The sequence below is a fragment of the Myotis lucifugus genome, unplaced genomic scaffold (assembly GCF_000147115.1).
Source record: "Myotis lucifugus unplaced genomic scaffold, Myoluc2.0 scaffold_37, whole genome shotgun sequence".
Taxonomy (NCBI): domain Eukaryota; kingdom Metazoa; phylum Chordata; class Mammalia; order Chiroptera; family Vespertilionidae; genus Myotis; species Myotis lucifugus.
In genome coordinates this window covers 8377564-8398946 of record NW_005871085.1, presented here as the reverse complement: position 1 = coordinate 8398946, position 21383 = coordinate 8377564, and the positions used below count along the sequence as shown (strand labels likewise).

Genomic DNA, 21383 nt, shown 5'->3' with positions numbered 1-21383 from the left:
GGCAGGCAGGCAGAGTGGTTAGGGGTGATCAGGCAGGCAGGCAAGTGGTTAGGGGGTGATCAGGTAGGTAGGCAAGCAGTTAGGGGCAATCAGGCAGGCAGGTGAGTGGTTAGGGGCTATCAGGAAGGTAGAAAGAGTGGTTAGGGGCAATCAGGCAGGCAGGTGAGTGGTTAGGGGCAACAGGCAGGCAGGCAGGTGAGTGGTTAGGGTGATGAGGCAGGCAGGCAGAGTGGCTAGGGGTGATCAGGCAGGCAGGCAGGCGAGTGGCTAGGAGCCAGCAGTCCCGGATTGCAAGAGGGATGTCTGACTGCCGGTTTAAACCGGCAGTCGGCCATCCCCCAAGGGGTCCTGGATTTCGAGAGGGTGCAGGCCGGGCTGAGGGACCTCCTCCCCCACACCGTGCACGAATTTCATGCACTGGGCCTCTAGTATGCATATAGGTTCCCCAGTTAATCTCTCTCCCTCCCTACCCCCACTTTCCCTCTGAAATTCATTAGTCTGTTCATGGCTCTATTGCAGAGAGTAAGAAATTGGCATAGCCTGCCTGGCATGGCTCAGTGGTTGAGCATCGACCTATGAACCAGGAGGTCACAGTTCCATTTCCAGTCAGGGCACATGCCCAGGTTGCAGGCTCAATCCCCAGTGTGATTGTACAGGAGGCAGCCAATCAATGATTCTCTCTCATCATTGATGTTTCTCTCTTTCTCTCTCTCCCTCTCCCTCCCTTTCTCTCTGAAATCAATAAAAATTAAAAAATAAAAATGAATTGACATAAAGAGGGGACCAGACCTCATTCCCTCATATACATACCTGGCACATCACATGCAATAAAAGTGGGTCAAATTGATGTAACACCATGCTAGGCTGCAAGCTCTGTGAAGATGGACCCATGTCCCCTTTACCTCTGCTATAGCGTAGCGCCTAGCACTGTGCCTGGCTCCCAGACTTTATCTGTAAACAGAATGAGCACTCACCACTCACTGGAGCCTTCCAAATGCCAGGCCTGAGCTTGGTGGTAGAATACAGAAAAAATAAGATACCACCCTTGCCCTCAAGGGGTTCCCAGCCTGCTAAGCCTTCCTGAAATAGCACCAGTAGTAGAACCAGGTTTTCTGAAGCCAAACCCTTTCCTCTATAAGATAGATTTATTGCACACAGGGGGACTACCCTTCTAAAACCAATGAGAGTAAGTGATAAGAAAATTTGGACAAGCTCTGATCAGGAAGAGCCTTGGGCATCAGGCAAGAAGATTGGATTCAATCCAGTAGGCGATGGGGAGCTGTTAGAAGTTGCTAAGCAGGGGACTGGTGTCATCAGAGCTGGTGGCAGGTGCACTGATGGATGGTGTACAGAGACTAGAAGCACATCCTTTGGGCCTGTGGGAAGCTCCAGTGTAAATGGATGTGGGAAGCAGGAAAAGTGGAAAAGTTCTTAACGATTAATATTCCTTGGGAAGGCCCTGGCCCAATAGCTCAGTTGATTAGAGTGTCGTTCCCAATACGGCAAGGTTGTGGGTTTGATCCCTGGTCAGGGAACATACAAGAATGAACCAATGAATGCATACCTAGGTGGCACAACAAATCAATGTCTTTCTCTCTCTCTCTCTCTCTCTCTCTCTCCCTCCCTCCCTCCCTCCCTCCCTCTCTCTCTCCCCCTCTCCCTCTCTTCCTGCCCCCTCTCTCCCTTCCTCTCTCTCTAAAAAAAAAGATTCCTGGGAAGTGATTGGTAACCAGGAAACAGGACTTTCCTCTGGCCAACTTAGTGTTTAGCCCTCTGCCCTTCCACAGACTTGGCCCACACCTTGATCCTAGCACTTTACGCACAAATGAAATTAGTGCCATTGGGAGGCTCTGGGGTAGCCATAAAATTCAGTGACAGTTTGGCAAGTTGGACCCCTGTTCTGTGCCATCAGGCACTGGGAATTGTATGAAGACCCCCTCCCCCCTTACTCCATTCTTCCCCTGTCCTCCAAAAGCATGAAATCTAGTGAGAAAGAGCACTAGCCTGGAGACATAAGAGACCTGCTAACCTTACCACTCTGGCTTCCTGACCTGGGCCTCAGTGTTCTGTGAGGCGAGGAAGAACATGGATTGAGTGAGGCAGTGCAAAGTGCTTGGCGTAGACTCTGGCTCGGTTGGTGGCATCTGTTCTATATGGTTATTATCCCTTTAGTGCAGTGGTTCTCAACCTTCTGGCCCTTTAATACAGTTCCTCATGTTGTGACCCAACCATAAAATTATTTTCCTTGCTACTTCATAACTGTAATTTTGCTACTGTTAGGAATCATCATGTAAATATCTGATATGCAGGATGTATTTTCATTGTTGCAAATTGAACACAATTAAAGCATAGTGATTAATCACAAAAACAGTATGTAATTATATATGTGTTTTCCGATGGTCTTAGGCGACCCCTGTGAAAGGGTCATTCGACCCCCAAAGGGGTCGCGACCCACAGGTTGAGAACCGCTGCTTTAGTGGCTGACTCCCACAAGGCCAGGAGCTCCTCCAGAGCACAGACTAGGCTCACTCACCTCTGCATCCCAGCACCTCCTTCAGCGCCCCTGTTCGTGTCTATGGCAGGAATGAGTGAGAGGAACTCAAAGGCAGGGGCTCTTAGAGGTCGTTGCATTTTAGAGGAATGATATTTACATCAAATAATGTTCTGTGACATGAGACTTATCCTCAGTTCTATTCTCAGGCAAGAGGGAGAGAACGTCCTCTTTTACTTCAATTTGCCTGTGGAATTTTAAAATATTTTTAAAATTCAACAAGATTTTCTATGTAAAGTGCTTAATCCAGCACTCAGAGCACAGGAAAAGGTCAGGAAACCTTGACGCCAGCTTTGATGGTTCTGTTCTGTTTGCCTGCCTCCCCCCCAGGCACCAGACTCCAGGGTGGTTCATCCCTGTCCTCAGTGCTCACACAGCGCACGCACACACGCAAGGCATCTGCAAGCCTCAGGAGGATGGGAGGAGTCGAGGTGACCAGAGTGTAACGACATGTTTTCCCTCTCCGGACCTTCCAGGGAACAGGGCCTGGGCCAGTGACTCTCACAGAGCCAGGCCTGCTCTGGGAAGAGCACCTGTTGTCCCCCCCAGGCTGCCTGAGCCTCTGATGATGGATGAGAAGGAGGAGGACGATGATGAGGAAGCCTGGCTGCAGCTTCGGCCTGTGGAGCCCTTGCCCTCCCAGTGCTGCGGCAGTGGCTGCTCACCCTGTGTGTTCGACCTCTATGACCGAGACCTGGCGAGGTGGGAGGCAGCCCGAGCCAGCAAGGACAGAAGCCTGCTAAGAGGGAAGGAAGCACCGGTAAGGGACTCCTCAGACCAGAGGGCTCGGGTGGCAGCACCTGTCTGGCCTCAGGTCCGCCAGGATAGATAGCCTCTCCCTGGGGGAAGTGGGCAAGATGCTTGCATGTCTCTTGAGTCCCGCTTTCTAGCCGCTGGATATTTTCCTGTTGCAGAACTTCCCCTCCAAACTGAGCCCAGAGACGTTCCTGGCCTTCCGCATCAGTGCCATGGACAAACTCACTCAGGACACCTACCGTGTGCGGTTTGCACTACCCGGGAGCAGCCAGCTCGGCCTGCGGCCCGGCCAGCACCTCATCCTACGGTACACTCAGGTAGTGGGAGGATCAAAGCTTTGCAGCCCTGCTTTGCCCTTTGCTAGCTGTGTGGCCTAGGGCGACGGCTTAACCCCCCACTAATCATCTTCAAAGTAGACAAAGTAATACATGATTCAGAGGGTTCTTGGGATTGAACAAGAATGCATTTTCATAGTAAATAAAATAGCAAACACTAATAGCACATACTATCCCAGGGACAATTCTGTGTGCTTATGAGCTCATTTAATTCTCACAAAATCCCGAGTGGTAGGTACCATTAGCAGACCCGCGAAGAAACTGAAGTCACAGCGGCTTAGTAGCTTGCCCAAGGTCACACAGCTAGGAAATGTTGGAGCCAGGATTGGAAGGCAGGCAGTGTGGCTCTAGCGCCTGTGGTATTCACCTGTATGATTCGCGCCAGTCGATAGAAAGGACACTGTCTTTGAGAACAAGGGACTTGCCCCGTATCACATAGCCAATAAGTTGTGGAGCCAGCATTCAAACTCAGACAGCCCAGCTCCTGAGTTACACTCTTTTTTTTTTTAATTTTTTAAAATATATTTTATTGATTTTTTACAGAGAAGAAGGGAGAGAGATAGAGAGTTAGAAACATTGATGAGAGAGAAACATTGATTAGCTGCCTCCTGCACACCTCCCACTGGGGATGTGCCCGCAACCCAGGTACATGCCCTTGACCGGAATCGAACCCGGGACCCCTCAGTCCGCAGGCCGACGCTCTATCCACTGAGCCAAACCGGTTTCGGCCTGAGTTACACTCTTAACCACTCTCGAGTTTCTTCTTCCTCCCAGCCTACCTGTGTACTCTGCTCCCGCCTTTGTTTCCACCTTCACCTGTCCAGGCACAAAGACCCTTTGGGACCTCCAGATGGAGGCCTCTGCCGGGCAGTTAACTCTGTGGATATGAGGCTCAGCAGAGAGATCTGAGCTGCAGACATGGGCATGGGAATCATTGGCATCTACCTGGACAGCATTTGGGAGCACGTGGCATGGAAAGAGGGAAGGGCGGGGAACCAAACCCTGGCTACTCTAGCATTTACGGTATTGGCAAGAGGAGGAAGAGCCAGCAAAGGAGACAGAAGGTGAAGCCAGAGCACGACGAGAACCAAGAGAGAGCATATTACTGGTCACCCTCTGGCCACTTGCCTTGCACTGACCCCTGGTATTTGTGCCCAGCTCGTTCTGGCCTGTGGCCTGGCTGGCAGTCCTTAAAGCTCACCATTCCCATGGATGGGAGGGGCCAGAGGGCAGGTCACAGCTCCATGCAACCGACCATAAGTCAGGAACTCCCTCCCTCTCCTCCACCCTCTCTGCCACTCCAGTGACCTTCCTAACCCATGCAGCTGACCATGTCACTCCCTGTTCCAACACCTGTGCTCATGACGCCTACATAATGGCATCCTAACCCAGACTCCCAGCTTCCTTTCCCATCAAGTTCTTCTCTCTCCCCCTGCTGCATATGTGCCCCTTGTTCCAGCCTCATGATCCACTCACCAGTTCCTGCCCTACATCATCCTACCTCTAAGCTTCTGCCCAGTATTGCCCTGCCTGGAATTACTTCCCATTCTCACCTGTCAGTGGCCTGCTCATCCTTTAACCCCAGCTCCAGGAGGCCCCCTGAGGGCTCCCAGTGAGTGGTTGCTCCCTCCGTAGCATGTCACTTTTGCCTGTTGTAGCAAATGTCACTGAGCTCTTTGCATCCAAGCCCAGCTCCTGAGTCACACTCTTAACCACTCCTCTGATTTCCGAGAGAGGAAGGGAGAGAGGGATAGAAACATGAGAGTTAATCATCGATTGGCTTCCTCCTGCAGGCCCCCTACTGGGGATGGAGCCAGCAACCTAGGATATGCCTGACTGGGAATTGAACCCTAACCTCCTGGTTCGTGGGTCAGCACTCACTTGCTCACTGAGCTACACTGACTGGGCAGGACAGGCCTTTTACAAAAACCTTTGCGTACATTGCAGGGCTGGAGAAGGGAAGCTCTGAGGAGTGATGGTGAGGAATGTGGCTCGGCAGTCAGAGCTGTGGGTGACCTTGGGCAAGTGGCTTTCCTTCTCTGAGCCTTGGGTTTTTCCCTTGGGTTATTATTTGAATTAAAGAAGATAATGCAGCCGAACCGGTTTGGCTCAGTGGATAGAGCGTCGGCCTGCGGACTGAAGGGTCCCAGGTTCGATTCCGGTCAAGGGCATATACCTTGGTTGCAGGCACATCCCCAGTGGGGGGCGTGCAGGAGGCAGCTGATCGATCTCTCTCATCAATGTTTCTAACTCTCTGTCCCTCTTCCTTCTTCTCTGTAAAAAATCAATAAAATATATTTAAAAAAAATAAAGAAGATAATGCATATAATATGCTTGGTGTGTAGTAGGCATGTAAGACAACAAGGGTGCTATTTTCATGACAATCATCCTGCACCCTTGTTGACAACATTGTGCGGAGGATTTATACCCGGGGTCGGGCTTTGGACTAGGGCAGCGGTTGCCAACCTTTCGGACCTCACGGACCACCAGTTGGCGACCACTGGACTAGGGCACCTTTGAGGGTCCTTCCCAATCTAATGAACCTGGCACATGGTAGTAAGTATTTAATAAACAACTTGTTAAAAACAGTTGTTTTTATCTTTATCATTCTATGGTTGAGAAGTCAGGAAAAAAACACATTGATGTCCTTAAAACAGCTCACATCATCAATGTATCCTTTTAAAAATATATGTATGTTTTTATTGATTTGAGAGAGAGAGGAAGGGAGAGAGAGAAACATTGATGAGAGAGAAACATCCATCGGCCGCCTCCTGCATGTCCCCCACCAGGGACTGAGCCCACAACCCTGGCAAGTGCCTTGACCAAGAATTGAACTGGTGACCTCTTGGTGCATGGGTCAGTGCTCAACTACTGAGCAACACAGCCCGGGTATCAATGTACTCTTGAAGCACTTTCCCATCTGTAATCCCAGTGGAGCTACACCACAGGAACAAAGATGGTTGGCCCATTTTATTAAAGGGGGCAGTTTCATATGGATCATAATTTATAGATGAACTAGAGGCCTGGTGCACAAAATATGTGCACTGGGGGAGGGGGTCCCTCAGCCCAAACTGCACCCTCTTGCAGTTCAGGAACCCTTGCTCCTTACTGCCTGCCTGCTCACTGTTCCTTACGGCTCAGCTTGCTGCTCCTTAACACTGCCCTGGAGGTGGGAGAGGCTCCCGCCACTGCTGCTGCGCTCACCAGCCGTGAGCCTGGCTTCTGGCTAAGCAGTGCTCCTCCTGTGGGAGCGAACTGACCACCAGGGGGCCGCTCCTGCATTGAGTGTCTGCCCCCTGGTGGTCAGTGTGCATCATAGCGACCAGTTGTTCTGGTCGGTCCTCTGTAAAGGTCGCTTAGGCTTTTATATATATAGATGACCTGTGGGGGGATGCAGCCAGCATGGGGCAGCGGGGGACTCGGTGCTCTTTTTCCCTGCTCGCCCCTCAGTGAGGACCACTGGGGATGACCAGGCCCACCTTTGCTTTCACCAGCCTGGTGGAGTGGATCCTAGACGGGTTTGTCGAATGCCTGCCTGCCTGCCTGACTGAGTGCTTCTCTCTCCCAGAGGGATAGTAGACGGCTTAGAAATCCAGAGAGCCTACACACCTATCAGCCCTGTCAATGCAGAAGGCTACTTTGAAGTTTTGATCAAGGTGAGCTGACTCACACGATGCTCCGAGCTGTGGACGGAAGCCCCCATTTGCTGGTTTGGGTGGGATGGGGCAGTTCCCACTGATGTGGAAGAGCCAGTGCTCACGTGGAAGGAGGCTGGCCCGAGGGAAGAGAGTGGCTTCTCCCATCTCCTTCCTGGTGAAGGGTCTGCTCGACCCCCAACAGAGGGCTTATTCCTGACAGATTTTATGGAAAGGAGCCTCAGACTGAGCAAGTGAAAGCTGCTCCTCATTTTTGTGCCTGTCAGTGGAGAGAGCACTGAGCCTGGGGGAAAGGGGACCCATTGTGTGATGGGCATGGGGGTCCTCAGACAGTGGAGCAGCCAGAACAGTACAGTGTGTTAGACACATTGCCAGGAGGCCCCAGTACAGCACAGGTGGCTGGAGCTATGGAAAGCAGGCTGGGCCTCCCCGCAGAAGATGCTGTATGTTTAAGTAAAGGAGTGGGGAGCCAGAGGGAAAGGTGGGCGGAAGCTCTAAGTCAGCGGTTCTCAACCTGTGGGTCGCGACCCCTTTGGCGGTCAAACCACCCTTTCACAGGGGTCGTCTAAGACCATCCTGCATATCAGATATTTACATTACGATTCATAACAGTAGCAACATTACAGTTATGAAGTAGCAACGAAAATGATTTTATGGTTGGGTCACAACATGAGGAACTGTATTTAAAGGGCCAGAAGGTTGAGAACCACTGGTCTAAGTGCTGGGAACTGCATGTGCAGTGGAGAAGGAGGCCTGATGGGGGAACTGCTTATTTGTCCTGGATCGAAAGGGGCCATCCAAGGAAAAGTGGGATGCGGAGCACCTTGTGGACCAAACTAACCTGAGATTACTTCTCGGGGAGGTGGGCAGGGGCTGGGCATTTGAGTTGGGTCTTAGAGGAGTAGAAATTGGCAGTGGCAGGGAATGGCATCTAGGCCAAGAGGATGGATAACCAAAGGCAGGGAGAGGTGAAACAGAGCAGGGTCTTGTGGGAACTGTTCCCAGTCTGAATGGCAGGAGGAAAGGTGCTTGTGGGGCAGCCAAGGTGGTGAGGGGGTTGGCAGAGATGAGATGAACAAAGTGGGTTGGATACAAAATACCCCAGAGGCCCAAAGAATAGGCACCAAATATATAAGAAGTCATGAAGGTCCAATTATGTGGAAAAAATAATTAGGTGGGACTACATGAAATTGTTGATACTCTAATATTTTTGACTTACAGAAACAGCAGTGTCATATGGGTCAGCCTAATACATAGCTCTAGATCCATGGTCGGCAAACTGCGGCTCGAGAGCCACATGCGGCTCTTTGGCCCCTTGAGTGTAGCTCTTCCACAAAATACCACGTGCGGGCACGCACGTACAGTGCGATTGAAACTTCGTGGCCCATGCGCAGAAGTCGGTATTTTGTGGAAGAGCCACACTCAAGGGGCCAAAGAGCCACATATGGCTCGAGAACCGCAGTTTGCCGACCACTGCTCTAGATTATCATTTCTCAAATGCAGTCCTAGGGAACCCCAGTGTTTAAGAATAGCTTTCACATCCTTTTATCTCCCTCATAGGACAGGGATTATCCCCATTTCATTGATAAGCAAACTAAGGCCCCAGGAGAACCTGAAGCTCCACAGCCAGTAAGTGTGGCAGATGGTGAGCCCTGGCCTCCTGACTCCAAGACCCCAGCACTGTCTCTGGCTCCCACCTCCCCTGCCTGCCTTCAGAGCCCGAGTGTTTACTCCCTCCCACATAAGCTTGGATGGGATCCCTTCTCCGCACAACTGTTTGTCTGGGAGATTCCACAAATCCTCTCCAAATGGCCTGCTTCCCCAAGCTGCTTGTCTGGGTGTGTTTCTGTTGAAAGGATAAGCCTAGAGACAGTCCCCTCCCAGCTGCAAGGCTGCTTTTCTCCTTGGTTTCCCAGAAAGCCTCTCTATAGAGAGATGCTTAATTACCCCTAAGCCGCTGGCTACGAAGAGCTGGAAATGTCTTTGCAAATTGGGCAGACAGATGGTTTTAGGTTTACCCTCCCTGGTAGACGAGAAGGAGGAGTTCCCAATTCTCAGGCACCTCCTGGGCACCAGGCACTGCTTCTGGCTCTTTATTGTTTCGTTTCAACCTCATAACCACCCTACAGAGTAGATCATATCCCCATTTTACAGACGGAGAAGCTGATACTCAGAGGGATGATGTCATTCTCCCCAGGTCCCTTGGGTAATACAATTCCAAGGGGAAGAACAGAAGTTCAGCGTCAGTCCTAGTTAACTAGTGTGTACTGAGCCAGGCTCTGTGTGGGCTGTGCCTCCCCTGAGACGGGCCAGAAAACAAGGTGTGCTCTGAGACAGCCTCCAGCAAGTTAGAACTGTAGCTTCCCTCCCAGATCTCTGCCAGGTGAGCCAAGCAAGGACTCCCCTGGCTTCAGGCACACAGTGTCTAAGGAAGTCAGGGATGGTGCTAGAGGTGGCTGGGGTGCCTAAAAGCATGTCTGGTGACCAGAGCCCAGCCTGGTTATAATCTCATATCAAACACCCTTCCAGTCCTGCGGTTCAGTGCTTCCCTCCTACCCACACCCTACTGTGTCCACTTGCTGTTCCCAGCACCTGACCTGGGCTGTCCTACCCCTGACCGTACCATACTTGATGCCCAGAATCCTCTCTGCCCTCTACCTCCCATTCCCAGAGAATTCGATCTTACCCAGTTTTCAAGGTCCAGCTCAAACGCTTCCTCCTCCAGGAAGCTATCTTTTTTTTTTTTTAATGTATTTTTGTTGATTTCAGAGAGGAAGAGAGAGATAAAAACATCAATGATGAGAATCATTGATTGGCTGCCTCCTGCACGCCCCCTACTGAGGATCAAGCCCACAATCAGGGCATGTGCCCTTGACCAGAATCAAACCTGGGACCCTTCAGTCCACAGGCTGATGCTCTATCCACTGAGCCAAACCGTCTAGGGCCAGGAAGCTATTCTTGATCCTGCTCCATTGGAAGTGACTGCATCTCTTCAGTGTTCTCCCAGCACTTTATCCTTCTCATGCAGTATTAGGTAGTCTCTACCGTGTGTATGTCTGAGACAGGACAGGTTCCTCCTGGACTGTGAGCTCCTTAATCTGAATAACTGAGTGATTGATCGATTCACTTATTCATTCATTTGTTCATTCATATACTTATGAATGAATTCAGGTCCAGCTGTCTTCCCTGCAGCCTCAGCATGGTGCCTGGCACAGTGAGGGCAGGCCCTCAGAAAATGTAGACTGCCTCCCATGGAGGAATCTCCACATCCTTCATTTTTTCATCCATCCAGGAAACAATGTAGGCCAGGGGTCCTCAAACTTTTTAAACAGGGGGCCAGTTCACTGTCCCTCAGACCTTTGGAGGGCCAGACTATAGTTTAAAAAAAAACTATGAACAAATTCCTATGCACACTGCACATATCTTATTTTGAAGTAAAAAAAACAAAACGGGAACAAATACAATATTTGTATTTGCATGTGGCCCGCGGGCCGTAGTTTGAGGACCCCTGGTGTAGGCTGATGCAGAGGTTTCAAATGAGTGGGCTACACACTGATTCCAGCCCTAATTTTATTTGGTTTTGGCCTGTAGAGTGTTTTAAAAATTTGACTTAATTGCTGACATTTCAAAAATGGGAGATTTAACATAAAAATATGGATGTTTTGCTCCTATGGAAAATCAGATCTGGCATCATCAGCCCCACCAACTGTACTGGAATCTTCAAAGTGGCTTCTTCCTTTAGAAGGAGCATTCACTCCCCAATTTACCACAGTCCCTACCGTTCCCTGCTGCCCTCTGGTACTGAGGCTGAGTGTTAGTTGTCACTAATCATTTCATACCCAGTTCTGCACCCAGTTATGTTACCTGTATGGGCCCTGAGCTATTTGGGTTGAGACCTCTGTAGTTAAAGCTGAAGGTCCTATGGAGTCTCATCCCAGCCTCACCATTTCCCTTGTGTGTAAGCTCCTGGGCCTCCTCTGAACATTGGGGATGACAGTACCAATTCTGCGGGATGAGGAGGATGATTAAATGAGATGACGCTTGTAAAGTATTTAGCGTTGCAGAAAGGGCTCCCCGGGAATGGCTGGTGTGGTGTGGATTGGCAGCACTGCCCGTCCCGATGAGGTCTCCTGTGTTTGCTCCCAGTGCTACCAGACTGGGCTGATGTCCCGGTATGTTGAGTCCTTGAAAGAAGGAGACACGGCTTTCTGGCGAGGACCTTTCGGAAACTTCTTCTATAAACCAAACCAGGTCAGTGCCAGCACATGGAATCCTCAGGAGACCCCCCTCCCCTCCTTCCCCCCTCCCCTCCTTCCCCCCTCCCCTCCGCACCCCTCCCTACCCCTCCCCTCTGCACCCCAGCTTAGCCTCCAAGACTGCAGCTTCTAGTTTCGGGTTTCTGAGTCTCATGGTACCATTCTTCCTGAGCCCAAACCCAAGCCTGAGAGTATCCTTGGGGCTGGACATGGGAGGCGGGGGAATAGGCACTAAGAAATACAGTCGCCTGCCCATGCTCCAGAACTGTCCATGACGGCCTATCTCTTAGAAAACTCCGACTCACATACTTGGTTTTTAAGACCCCGATCCCACTCACCCGCACATATCTTTCCAGATGCACATTCCTGTTACAAGACCACAGAGACTGCCCCCTAATTCTGTCTCATGGCTCACTGCCTGGGAGGCCACTGCTTCCCAGCCGGGAAGGCTCTTCTCCTTATCTTCATGCTACGCGCAGAGCCTTCCCTGATGTTCCCAGGAGGAATCAGTAATTTTGCATCAGTTGGTGCATATCTGGAAGGCAGTTTGGCAGTATGAAGAGTCTTAAGAATCTCTGACCCAGTAATTCCACTTCTGGAAGTCTGTCCTGTGGAAGGAATCCAAAATGCTGACTCTTGCACATGTTCATTACAGCTTTATTTATGGTAGCAAGAAATTGGAGATAGCTGAGTATTCAGCCACAGGGGAACATTTAAGTACACTGGGTTTCAGGTACTTAAAAGAATTATCCTGGATTTTAAAATTATGTTTATAATTGATATTATATGTTTATATTATAAGATCAAGTGACAAACACTAGGCACAAAACTGAATAGACACCAGACTGGGAAACTAAGTTAAAATGCACAGAAAAAAAACATGGAAAGAAAATGCAATTAAATGATAGCATTATTTCAGCTCTGGGTGATGAAATAAGGGGTGATTTTTATTTTCTTCATTATACTTTCCAAATTCTCCGTGATGAACACCTATTACCTTTCTAATTAGGAAAACAAAAACAAGGAAGAGAATGAGTCATTCCTCTCCGTTCTTTTTGTTTAAGTTAAAAATAGCTTTTATTGTTTGTTTTTCCTTATTATAAATGCAATACATGTTCATTAAAAAAAAAAAAATCAGCAGATATATAGAGAGGCAATAAGAAGAAAATAAAGAACACCTGCAGGCCATCTACCCAGACATATCAGTCTTACTACCTTGGCATGTATTCTTCTGGCCTAGATCCTCTTCCATGCGTCAGTGTATGAACAAGTGCACACACCTTTGTGCATATAGTGATATCAAGCATGTATGTGCCAAGCTCTGATTTGAATCCTCACAACAGCTCCTAGTACTGCTACCCTCATTTTACAGATAAGGGGTGTGCATATACATATATATATATACACACACATACATACAAAATATACTTTAAAAATATATATATATTTTTAATATATTTTATTTTTTACAGAGAGGAAGGGAGAGGGATAGAGAGTTAGAAACATCGATGAGAGAGGAACATAGATCAGCTGCCTCCTGTACATCCCCCACTGGGGTTGTGCCCGCAACTGAGGTACATGCCCTTGACCGGAATCAAACCCAGGACCCTTGAGTCCGCAGGCCGACGCTCTATTCACTGAGCCAAACCGGTCAGGGCAAAAATACATATTTTTTAAAGTATATTTTTATTGATTTCAGAGAGGAAGGAAGAGGGAAAGAGAGACAGAAACATCAATGATGAGAGAGAATCATTGATTGGCTGCCTCCTGTATGCCCCCACTGGGGATTGAGCCTGCAACCCAGGCATGTGCCCTGACCAGGAATCGAACCGTGACTTCTTGGTTCATAGGTGAACGCTCAACCACTGAGCCATGCTGGCCAGGCAGGGTGTGCATATATTAACACTCTTCTACACTATTCTCCTAGTGCTAACCATTTTCAGCCTTGCATTTCAGTTGAGGATGTCCCTGTGTCCCCCAGACCTAAGAGCAGGCACTAAGGATCTTCCGTTTTCTCGCAACCTTGAGGTGCACCTGACGAAGGTTGTCTTCACCACCTTTTCTGGGTGGAGCCTCTCCAGGCCCCGTGGCTGCTCCCTTGCATCCACAGAACACGGATGGAAACCCCTACACTTCCTGTCTAGGGAGGATGTAGGGCCCAGCAGTGAGGAAGAAGAGATGGGGTCCCACACATTGACACCGGCCCCTGAGGAGGCTGGGGTGTCTTGCTGCTCTGCAGTTGTCTTCATTGGAGATGGACATCAAGTCAGCCTGGAGGACTGACACATTAGCATTGATCTGTGTGTTCCTCCACACACATTCCCATGTCTTCATCCAGGGCCGGGTCCTTGCTGGACCCTGGGGCCAGAACGGGTCGGACAAGACCCCTGTACTCCAGAAGCTCATGGTCTAACGGGGAGACTGACACCCAAACAGATGACCACAGCACAGCGTGGCCAGTTGTGAGGCAGGTCCACGGGGGGCTGTGGGAAACAGGAAGGACCCCTCACCTGTCCCTGGCTCAGGGAAGGCTTCCCAGGGCAGCACCTGAGCAGCAGGAGGAGGAGGACCAGGGTAGGCTAACGACTGGGAGACGGCAGGGCAGGGAATCAGGGCTGGATGGTATGGCGGGCAGTAAGGGGCTCAGAAAGGGGAAGGAATCTATGTAAAGTATCCTGTGGTCTGGAGAGGGGCAGGCTCAGGTTTCCAAACCAGCGCCCTGAGAGCTCTGCAGGGCTGCCCTGGCACAGAGGAAGCAGCCCAAGTGCAGGGCCAGCATGGCAGCAGTGGGCAAGGCTGTGCTGAGAGCAGGTTTTAGCTCAATGTGAGGTGGGAAGACCTCCCTGGCAAAGGGGGTCAGTCCGTCATAGAGCAAACTGCCTGGCAAGGAAATGGGCTGCCTGTCAGCAGAAGCATGTAAGGGTCCTGTGGGGATGTTTAGCAGGAAAACAAACCACTGTAGGATGGGCCACACCCTCAGGCTCCCTTTCAGCACCAGATTCCTTGATTTCTGTTACACAGACCTTCCAGGCTGTAGACTAACAAGCAAGGTGGTATCCTAGAGGAGGCAGAGGGGCTCGCTCAGAGGGATGAGCACTCGGAAGGGCAGGGCCCTCCGGTTCAGGCAAGCCCAAGAACAGGCCCCGAAGTGGGTGGGTGGGGTGAGACCCCCCAACCCTTCCTGTCTATACCCCTCCTGTTCCCCAGTACGGTGAGCTGCTCATGCTGGCTTCGGGCACCGGCCTGGCCCCCATGGTGCCCCTCCTGCACAGCATCACGGACAATGCGGAGGATGAGACCTTTGTCACCCTGGTCGGCTGCTTCAGGACCTTTGAGGGCATCTACCTGAAAACCTTCCTGCAAGAGCAGGCCCGCTTCTGGAACGTCCGCACCTTCTTTGTTCTCAGCCAGGTAAGCCCGGGGCGGCGACTTCCTTTCCCAATTGAGACTGCGCTTCTGCCCCTGTCCCAGGGCTGCTGTGGCTCTGCGCCCAGGCTGCAAAGTTCCAGCCCCTGGTGGAGTCCCCACCATGCGCCTGGCAGGGAGGCAGGTGTTGTGTTCATAATGCAGATGAGGAAACCTGCTCAGGATGGTGGAGGTGCCAGCCCGAGTGGTGCTGCTCGATGGGGTACAGCCAGGATTTGAGCCTGGACTCTCTGACTCCAGAGCTCCAGCCCTTGCCCATCATGCTTTGCTGCCTGTTATCTGCCCTCTGGCATCAGCAGTTGTGTGCCTACCACATCACTTTGCCCCTGCCTGCGAGGAAAGCTGCTTTCCAACTCTCCTGGCTGCAGACACTCTAACTCAGTGGTTCTCAATCTTCTGGCCCTTTAAATACAGTTCCTCATGTTGTGACCCAACCATAAAATGATTTTTGTTGCTACTTCATAACTGTAATGTTGCTACTGTTATGAATCGTAATGTAAATATCTGACATGCAGGATGGTCTTAGGCGACCCCTGTGAAAGGGTCGTTCGACCGCCAAAGGGGTCGCGACCCACAGGTTGAGAACCGCTGCTCTGGCTGGAAGCGATTCTGCCTCCTGACCCCCCTGCCTCTGGCTCCCCATCCCCTCATTCACTCAGGCCTTCCCAGCCCCTCCCCTGTGAGCCCTAATAGCATGGGGGCCCATCATGCCCTTTACCTCAAGCCCAGCCCTTAGCTCTCTCTGTTCACCTGTCTTCCCCTGTCAGTAGCTTTATTTCTCTTTCCTGCAGCCCCGGGTTGGGTACCCGGCTGGTGCCTCCCTCCATGCTCTGTTGCTCAGGGTCAGCCTCATTGCCCTGTACTTTGGACCTCCCTTCTCATCAGTTTCCTCTTTGAGTCAGCTTTAGAGTGTCCCTAAAGACGTCTGTGATCCTTGACATGTGGCCGGATGGGCGTGTCAAGAAACTGGGTTTCCCTTCCCAACACCAGAGGTCCGGGGCTCCCCAGGGCCCGGGGTCTGCTGGCCTGTCCATGGGACAGAGTTGTCGAGAGGGTTGTGCTTGGTGAGCGTGAGCAGCAGCAGCAGTGCCCAGGCAGGGGAACGAAGCAGAAGGCTGAAGCAGCCGAGAGGGGGGTGAGGGAAAGGCCACTGCTGCCTGGCAGCACCCTCCCCCCTGCCCGAGGGCCTGGTCAGGGAGGGTGGCAGATGGGGCAGGAAGCTGGCACCTGGCAGAATCGCCCCGGCTTCCTTTTTCCAAACCACATGCCAGGTGCCGATGAGGATGACCTGCTCTCTTCCATCCAGGCATCACCTGTTTATGGGAGACAGCCACAGGGGTGGCTGACAATGGCTTCCCCTCCTTGCGCACTTTCTCCCTGCCTGGCACTGTCCTAAGCATTTCATGTGTGTTAACTCATGTAAACCCCCACCACAACCTTAGGAGTTTTGTGCTGCCATCATGCCCATTGTACACATGTGAAAACTGAGGCTCAGGAGATTTAAGAACCTTGCCCAAGGTAACAGCAAGTTGGTGGGAAGCTGGATGTGAACCCTGGTGGTCCTACTCCAGAGGCCCTGCCCTTACCGCTCATCAGTATAAGACAGCACAGGGATGGGTGCTGCTGAGGGTGTTCAGGATGCTGCAGCAAGCAGGGAGGGTTTCACAGAGGAGGTGGCACCCAAACCTGGGCTTGTGGGTAGAGTTCAAGTTCACCAGCAATAGAGGGCCTTCAGCTCTGGGCTGGGGCTTGGATGATGCCAGGGGCCTGGGATGGGTCAGGCGAGTGGGCTGGCCATCAGTGGCAGGAACGATGGAGTGGCAGGCACCTCCTGTTCGTCCGCACTCCCTCCACTCAGGATGCTCCCTCTCCTGCCTGGTTGCAGCGACAGCTTGAATCTTCCAGCGTCTCCCTGCTCCAGACACCCCCTGTTGGTTTGTCCTTCATCCTGCAGCTGGGAGGGCAACTCTGACACACCTCCACCCTGCTTCCAGCCCTTCCCTGGCTCCCCGCTGCTCTCAGCCCGCATGGCTGTGCCAGTCCTCTGCCGCCTGGTCTCCAGGCACGCCCTCCCTGCGTGCCGCGTTCTGGTGGCACTGGTCTGCTGAGCTTGCAGGTGCTGTCTGCTCTTCTGGGTGCTGGGTCTGTGCTCCCCACCGTTCCCTTTGCCAGGAGTACTCCTCCCTGCTTCTTCACCCAACACCTACTCATCCCTCATCTCCGCTGGGTAACGCCATTCGGGAAGCGCTCCCTGAGCCCAGGCTGGGCGGGTGTTTGTACTGTCACTGCCTGGGCTCTCCTTCGCAGCAGCACATTGTTTACCGCCCCCTCCCCACCTGAGCAGTAACCAGACCCTGTGCATCTCGGGTGTGCAACTGAGGAGGCTGAGCGAGCCTAACTGGCCTGAGGGAATCGGGCAGTGGGAAGGAGAGGGGAGGCCAGTGTTCCTGCCCTCAAGGGCCCATAGCGTGTGTGGGAGCTTGGGGGGAGCCGGGAAGATCCAGGTCCTCAGAGGACCCATCAGCACCACAGTGCTGTCCTCAGGGAGCCCCCAGGGTCAGAGGAGCTCCGTGAGGTGGGCGCCCAGGCTCTGGACTGCACCTGAGATTAGAGCAGTGATGGCGAACCTGTGACACGCGTGTCAGAGGTGACACACGGACTCATTTTTTTGGTTGATTTTTCTTTGTTAAATGGCATTTAAGTATATAAAATAAATATCAAAAATATAAGTCTTGGTTTTACTATGGTTGCAAATATCAAAAAATTTCTATATGTGACACGGCACCAGAGTTAAGTTAGGGTTTTCAAAATGCTGACACGCCGAGCTCAAAAAGTTCGCCATCACTGGGTTAGAGGCTGCCCTCACGGAGCCTCTACCAGGTTTCCCATCACCCCGCTCTCACCACACTAGCTCAGAGAGGTCGCTGTCACGCGGCCAGGAGTGGCAGCAAAGTCAGATTCCAACCCAACCCGAACCCCTCTCTCCTTCCTGCCCATTAGCCCAGGAACTAGAAGCTCAGAGGTCTGAACAGTCCCGTGCTGTTGGTTTTTGTTTGTTTGCTTTGGGTACTGGTTACATGAGTTCTTCAAACTATATATACGTAATGATTCCTACAATTTTTATACGTATGTTATGCTCCAACTCGGCCGGCAGCAGAGCTTTCCTTCAGTGGCCCTGAGGCCGAACGCCACAGCCAGGCCAGAAGCACAGAAAGAGCCAGCCCTGGTCCCTCGGCTCTGTGCAGCCCGAGCCACCTCCACCTTTCCCTGAGAGAAAGACCCTCTCTTGGTCCCGGCGCGGTGCTGGGAGCTCTGATCTGCATGGGCAGCAGGAGGCCAGGAACCTTGCCTGTCAGAGCAGCTGCCCTGTCCCCAGGCCTAGCACAGTGCTAGGCACAGAGTGACCACCCAGTAAATACTGGTAAACCAACAAGTTAACTGACGCCTTAAACAGATGAACGCCAGTTATGCTCCCAGGGTGATGGTGTGGACAGCCTTGGGGAGATGCTGGGAGACCCACAGTCATGGGGAGAAAACACTCCCCCCACGGTGACAGGTACAGTGGCCCCCAGAGGCAGTGAGGAACAAAGGGGCCTGAGTTCTCCTGCCTCTGCTCCTACCTCATTGTGTGCCCCCCCCCCCCGAATGTCCCTCCTCCCTGTGCCTCCCTGTTGTCGGAGGGTAACTACCTACCTACAGGCTGGCGGTGGGTGCTGTGTCCAGCGTGAGCAAGCGCCTGACTTGTGGTAGGGCTAGGGGAAGGTTGCCTTCCCATCCCCTCTGCCTCAGTTTCCTCATTTGGCGGGGATAGCTGTGTGTGAACTCGGAGGATCCCCAGTAGTCACCCCCACTGTTTCTCATCATCCCAGGAGAACTCCCCGGAGCAGCTTCCTTGGAGTTACCGGGAGAAGACCCGCTTTGGCCGCCTGGGCCAGGACCTGATTGAAGAGCTGGTTGGCTCCTGCCGGAGAAAGCCGTTTGCGTTGGTCTGTGGCTCGGCCCAGTTTACCGAGGACATGGCCAAGGGCCTGCTGCGTGCGGGCCTGGCCGAGGACTCCTACTTCCTCTTCTAGACCTGGCCTCCCTTAAGCCCAGGCCAGGGGCCTGCCAGTGAGACCCAGGGAGGAACACAGACTGGGACCAGAAAACGCGGCAGAAGGCCACAGCTGACTCGCCCTGTGATGGCGGCGGCTGTCTGTACCTCCACGCACCTGTTTCTCATCTGCTACCTCCCTCAGCAGGCATCCTGCAGTGGGGAAGAGGGTGGGGGGGAGGTGTCAGGAGCCTGGGGAGGAGTAACCAGCTGGGAGTCAGGAAGGACTTCCTGGAGTCCTGGTCCAGGCTGAGCCCCAGGAGGAGGAGGGGTTGGTAGGGAAGGGGCCAGAAGAGCTCCCCGGGTTCCTCAGGTTAGAGGGCTTGTGCCGTTAGACCATGCCCTGTGCTTCCCCTGGGTGGCCTCAGGGCTGGCTCAGTGACTGTCCGTTAAGCACAGGGAATGACCGCGGGCGGCTGAGAGCTCTTTGGAGGAGGAACTTGCCTTCTGTACCTCCAGTGCCCGGAGCCTGACACAAGGAAGGTCTTGGGTTCTGTGACCTGACCCCATTCCCCGAGCAAGGTGGGGCTTTGGGTTACCTTTGTTTTGTATTGGCCCTGGGCCTTTCCTGCTGCGAAGGGCTTCCTCAGTCTCCCTTCCCTAGAGCCCAGCCCAGAGTCCTTTTTCCAGCAAAAGAGCCACAGACACAAATGCCCCTCCTCCTGCAGGCAGCCAGCTCAGCCCTCCCTTCAGCTCTGGTGCCCTGGCGACGGTTGCTATGGAGATCTAAAGATAGAGCAGGAGTCAGGAGACCTGGGTCCTTCTCCCTGCTCTGCCCACTGAGTGGATGCTGATTCTGATCCACCCACCCCTCCCGTCCACCCCCGCCCCCTCCATCCTGCCTGGGGCGTGCCCTCCCCGGGGAAGCGGGCGCCCCTGGGCAGCGCACTGCAGTTAATGAATTCTGCCTTTTGCAGCCGGGCTCCAGTGCGCTGCACCGGCTCAGGCTGGCTACAGGCCGCCCCAGAACCAGAACGTTAAGTCACGGTACCTCAGGATGAAAGAACCATAGAATCATCTAGTTAGAACTTTACAGTCAGAATCCCAGCCCTCCTCACGTCAGAGATTAAAGTTCAGGACTCCAGAGAGCATCGAGTCCACCAGGCTCATTGTGTCGATGGGGAAACTGAGGACCAATGAGGCTGAGTGACCAGAGCAAGGAAAACCGTTCACGGCGGGGCCCACACCAGAAGCCAGGTCTCCAAGTGGCAGCCTGTGCTCAGTGGTTTTCAAACTGGGCTCCGGGGGACACAGGGGTTCCTGGTGTGGCAGCAGTGACGGGATGGCCCCCCTTCAGCCAGAGCAGTCTTATCTTTATTCGATTTATGTTTTGGGGCTGGGATTAATTTTCACTTGTGAAAAAAGGGCTTCCTTGCACCACCCCAAAAGTTGCAACAAATCTGTGTGCTGTGCCATGTTCAGTAAATAACCATGACAAGCAGTTGGGGATGTTGCCAAGGGTTTCAAAGGCATAATTCCGTGGTCAGATGTGTGGGGGATACCGACTGTGATCTTCACCGAGGATCCCATGCGCACGAGGACAGTAAAGGCTCCGAGAGTCCAGTGGTGAAAAAGCGTTTTCCCTGTGTCGAACCCAGAGTTCCCCACGGTGTTTCCCTGTGGACCGTTGCTACCCACTAGAGTCTGAGCCTGGCGCTCCGTGGGACATGCGCTGGGAGATGCCAGGCTGTCGCAGCACCGCCTTTGAGCTCAGTGCAGTGTGCGGGGCGGCTGTGCCGAGTCAGAGGCCCAGCAGGAACTGTGACCTCCTTGGGCCTCGCCTGTGACTTGGACAAGACATGTTTCCTCTCTCGGGGCCTCGGAAATCTGGGTGTCTTCCCCACGCTTTCCTCTCCCTCAGCACCTCTCACGCTCTCCTCACAGGGACTCCTGGGGTCCTATGATGAGCCAGGCTCCGTTGTGGGCACCGAGGGAGCAACAGGGAAAGGCAGGTGAGTTCTGGGAGCTCCTCCCGGAGCTTACAGCCCAAAAGGGGAGCAGGCGAACCTGTCATCCCAGGGCCGCGCGTTCTGGGCGGGGACGCACGGAGTGCTGCTAGAGTGGACGGCTAGGGAGGGCCAGGGACCCTCTGCGCTGGGTGAGGAGCTCCAAGGGTAATACCCTCACTCATAAGGCTGATGGGGGTCCCCACTTGAGGGGTGGGGAGTCTGGGACAGTTCTGTCTTTGTCCCCTTTAAATACTTGACGCGTAGATATCACAGGCCACCCATGATACCCAGCAGCCCCTCTCGTCCTATAATGTCACCCTCCTCTCCCCCTCACTCCACGTGGGTCTGTGCAGCCTGGATA

The 21383-nt window shown here is 52.7% G+C and overlaps 1 protein-coding gene across 3 annotated transcripts in view; it reads left to right on the top strand.

Annotated features, from left to right (window-relative positions):
- The window catches only part of LOC102438796 (NADH-cytochrome b5 reductase-like), a 21912-nt gene extending 1265 nt beyond the window's left edge, over positions 1-20647 (top strand). Inside the window, exons 2-7 of one of the 3 annotated variants that reach the window (XM_023752801.1) lie at positions 3019-3311; positions 3466-3614; positions 7211-7298; positions 11445-11549; positions 14762-14965; positions 18850-20647. In XM_023752801.1, the coding sequence (XP_023608569.1) occupies positions 3117-3311; positions 3466-3614; positions 7211-7298; positions 11445-11549; positions 14762-14965; positions 18850-19053 (945 nt within the window). In that variant the 5' untranslated portion in view covers positions 3019-3116 and the 3' untranslated portion in view covers positions 19054-20647. The remainder of the gene's footprint in view (positions 1-3018; positions 3312-3465; positions 3615-7210; positions 7299-11444; positions 11550-14761; positions 14966-18849) is intronic. The other 2 variants (XM_014454635.2, XM_023752802.1) reach the window with 2 other exon arrangements.
- Positions 20648-21383: the final 736 nt, after the last annotated feature.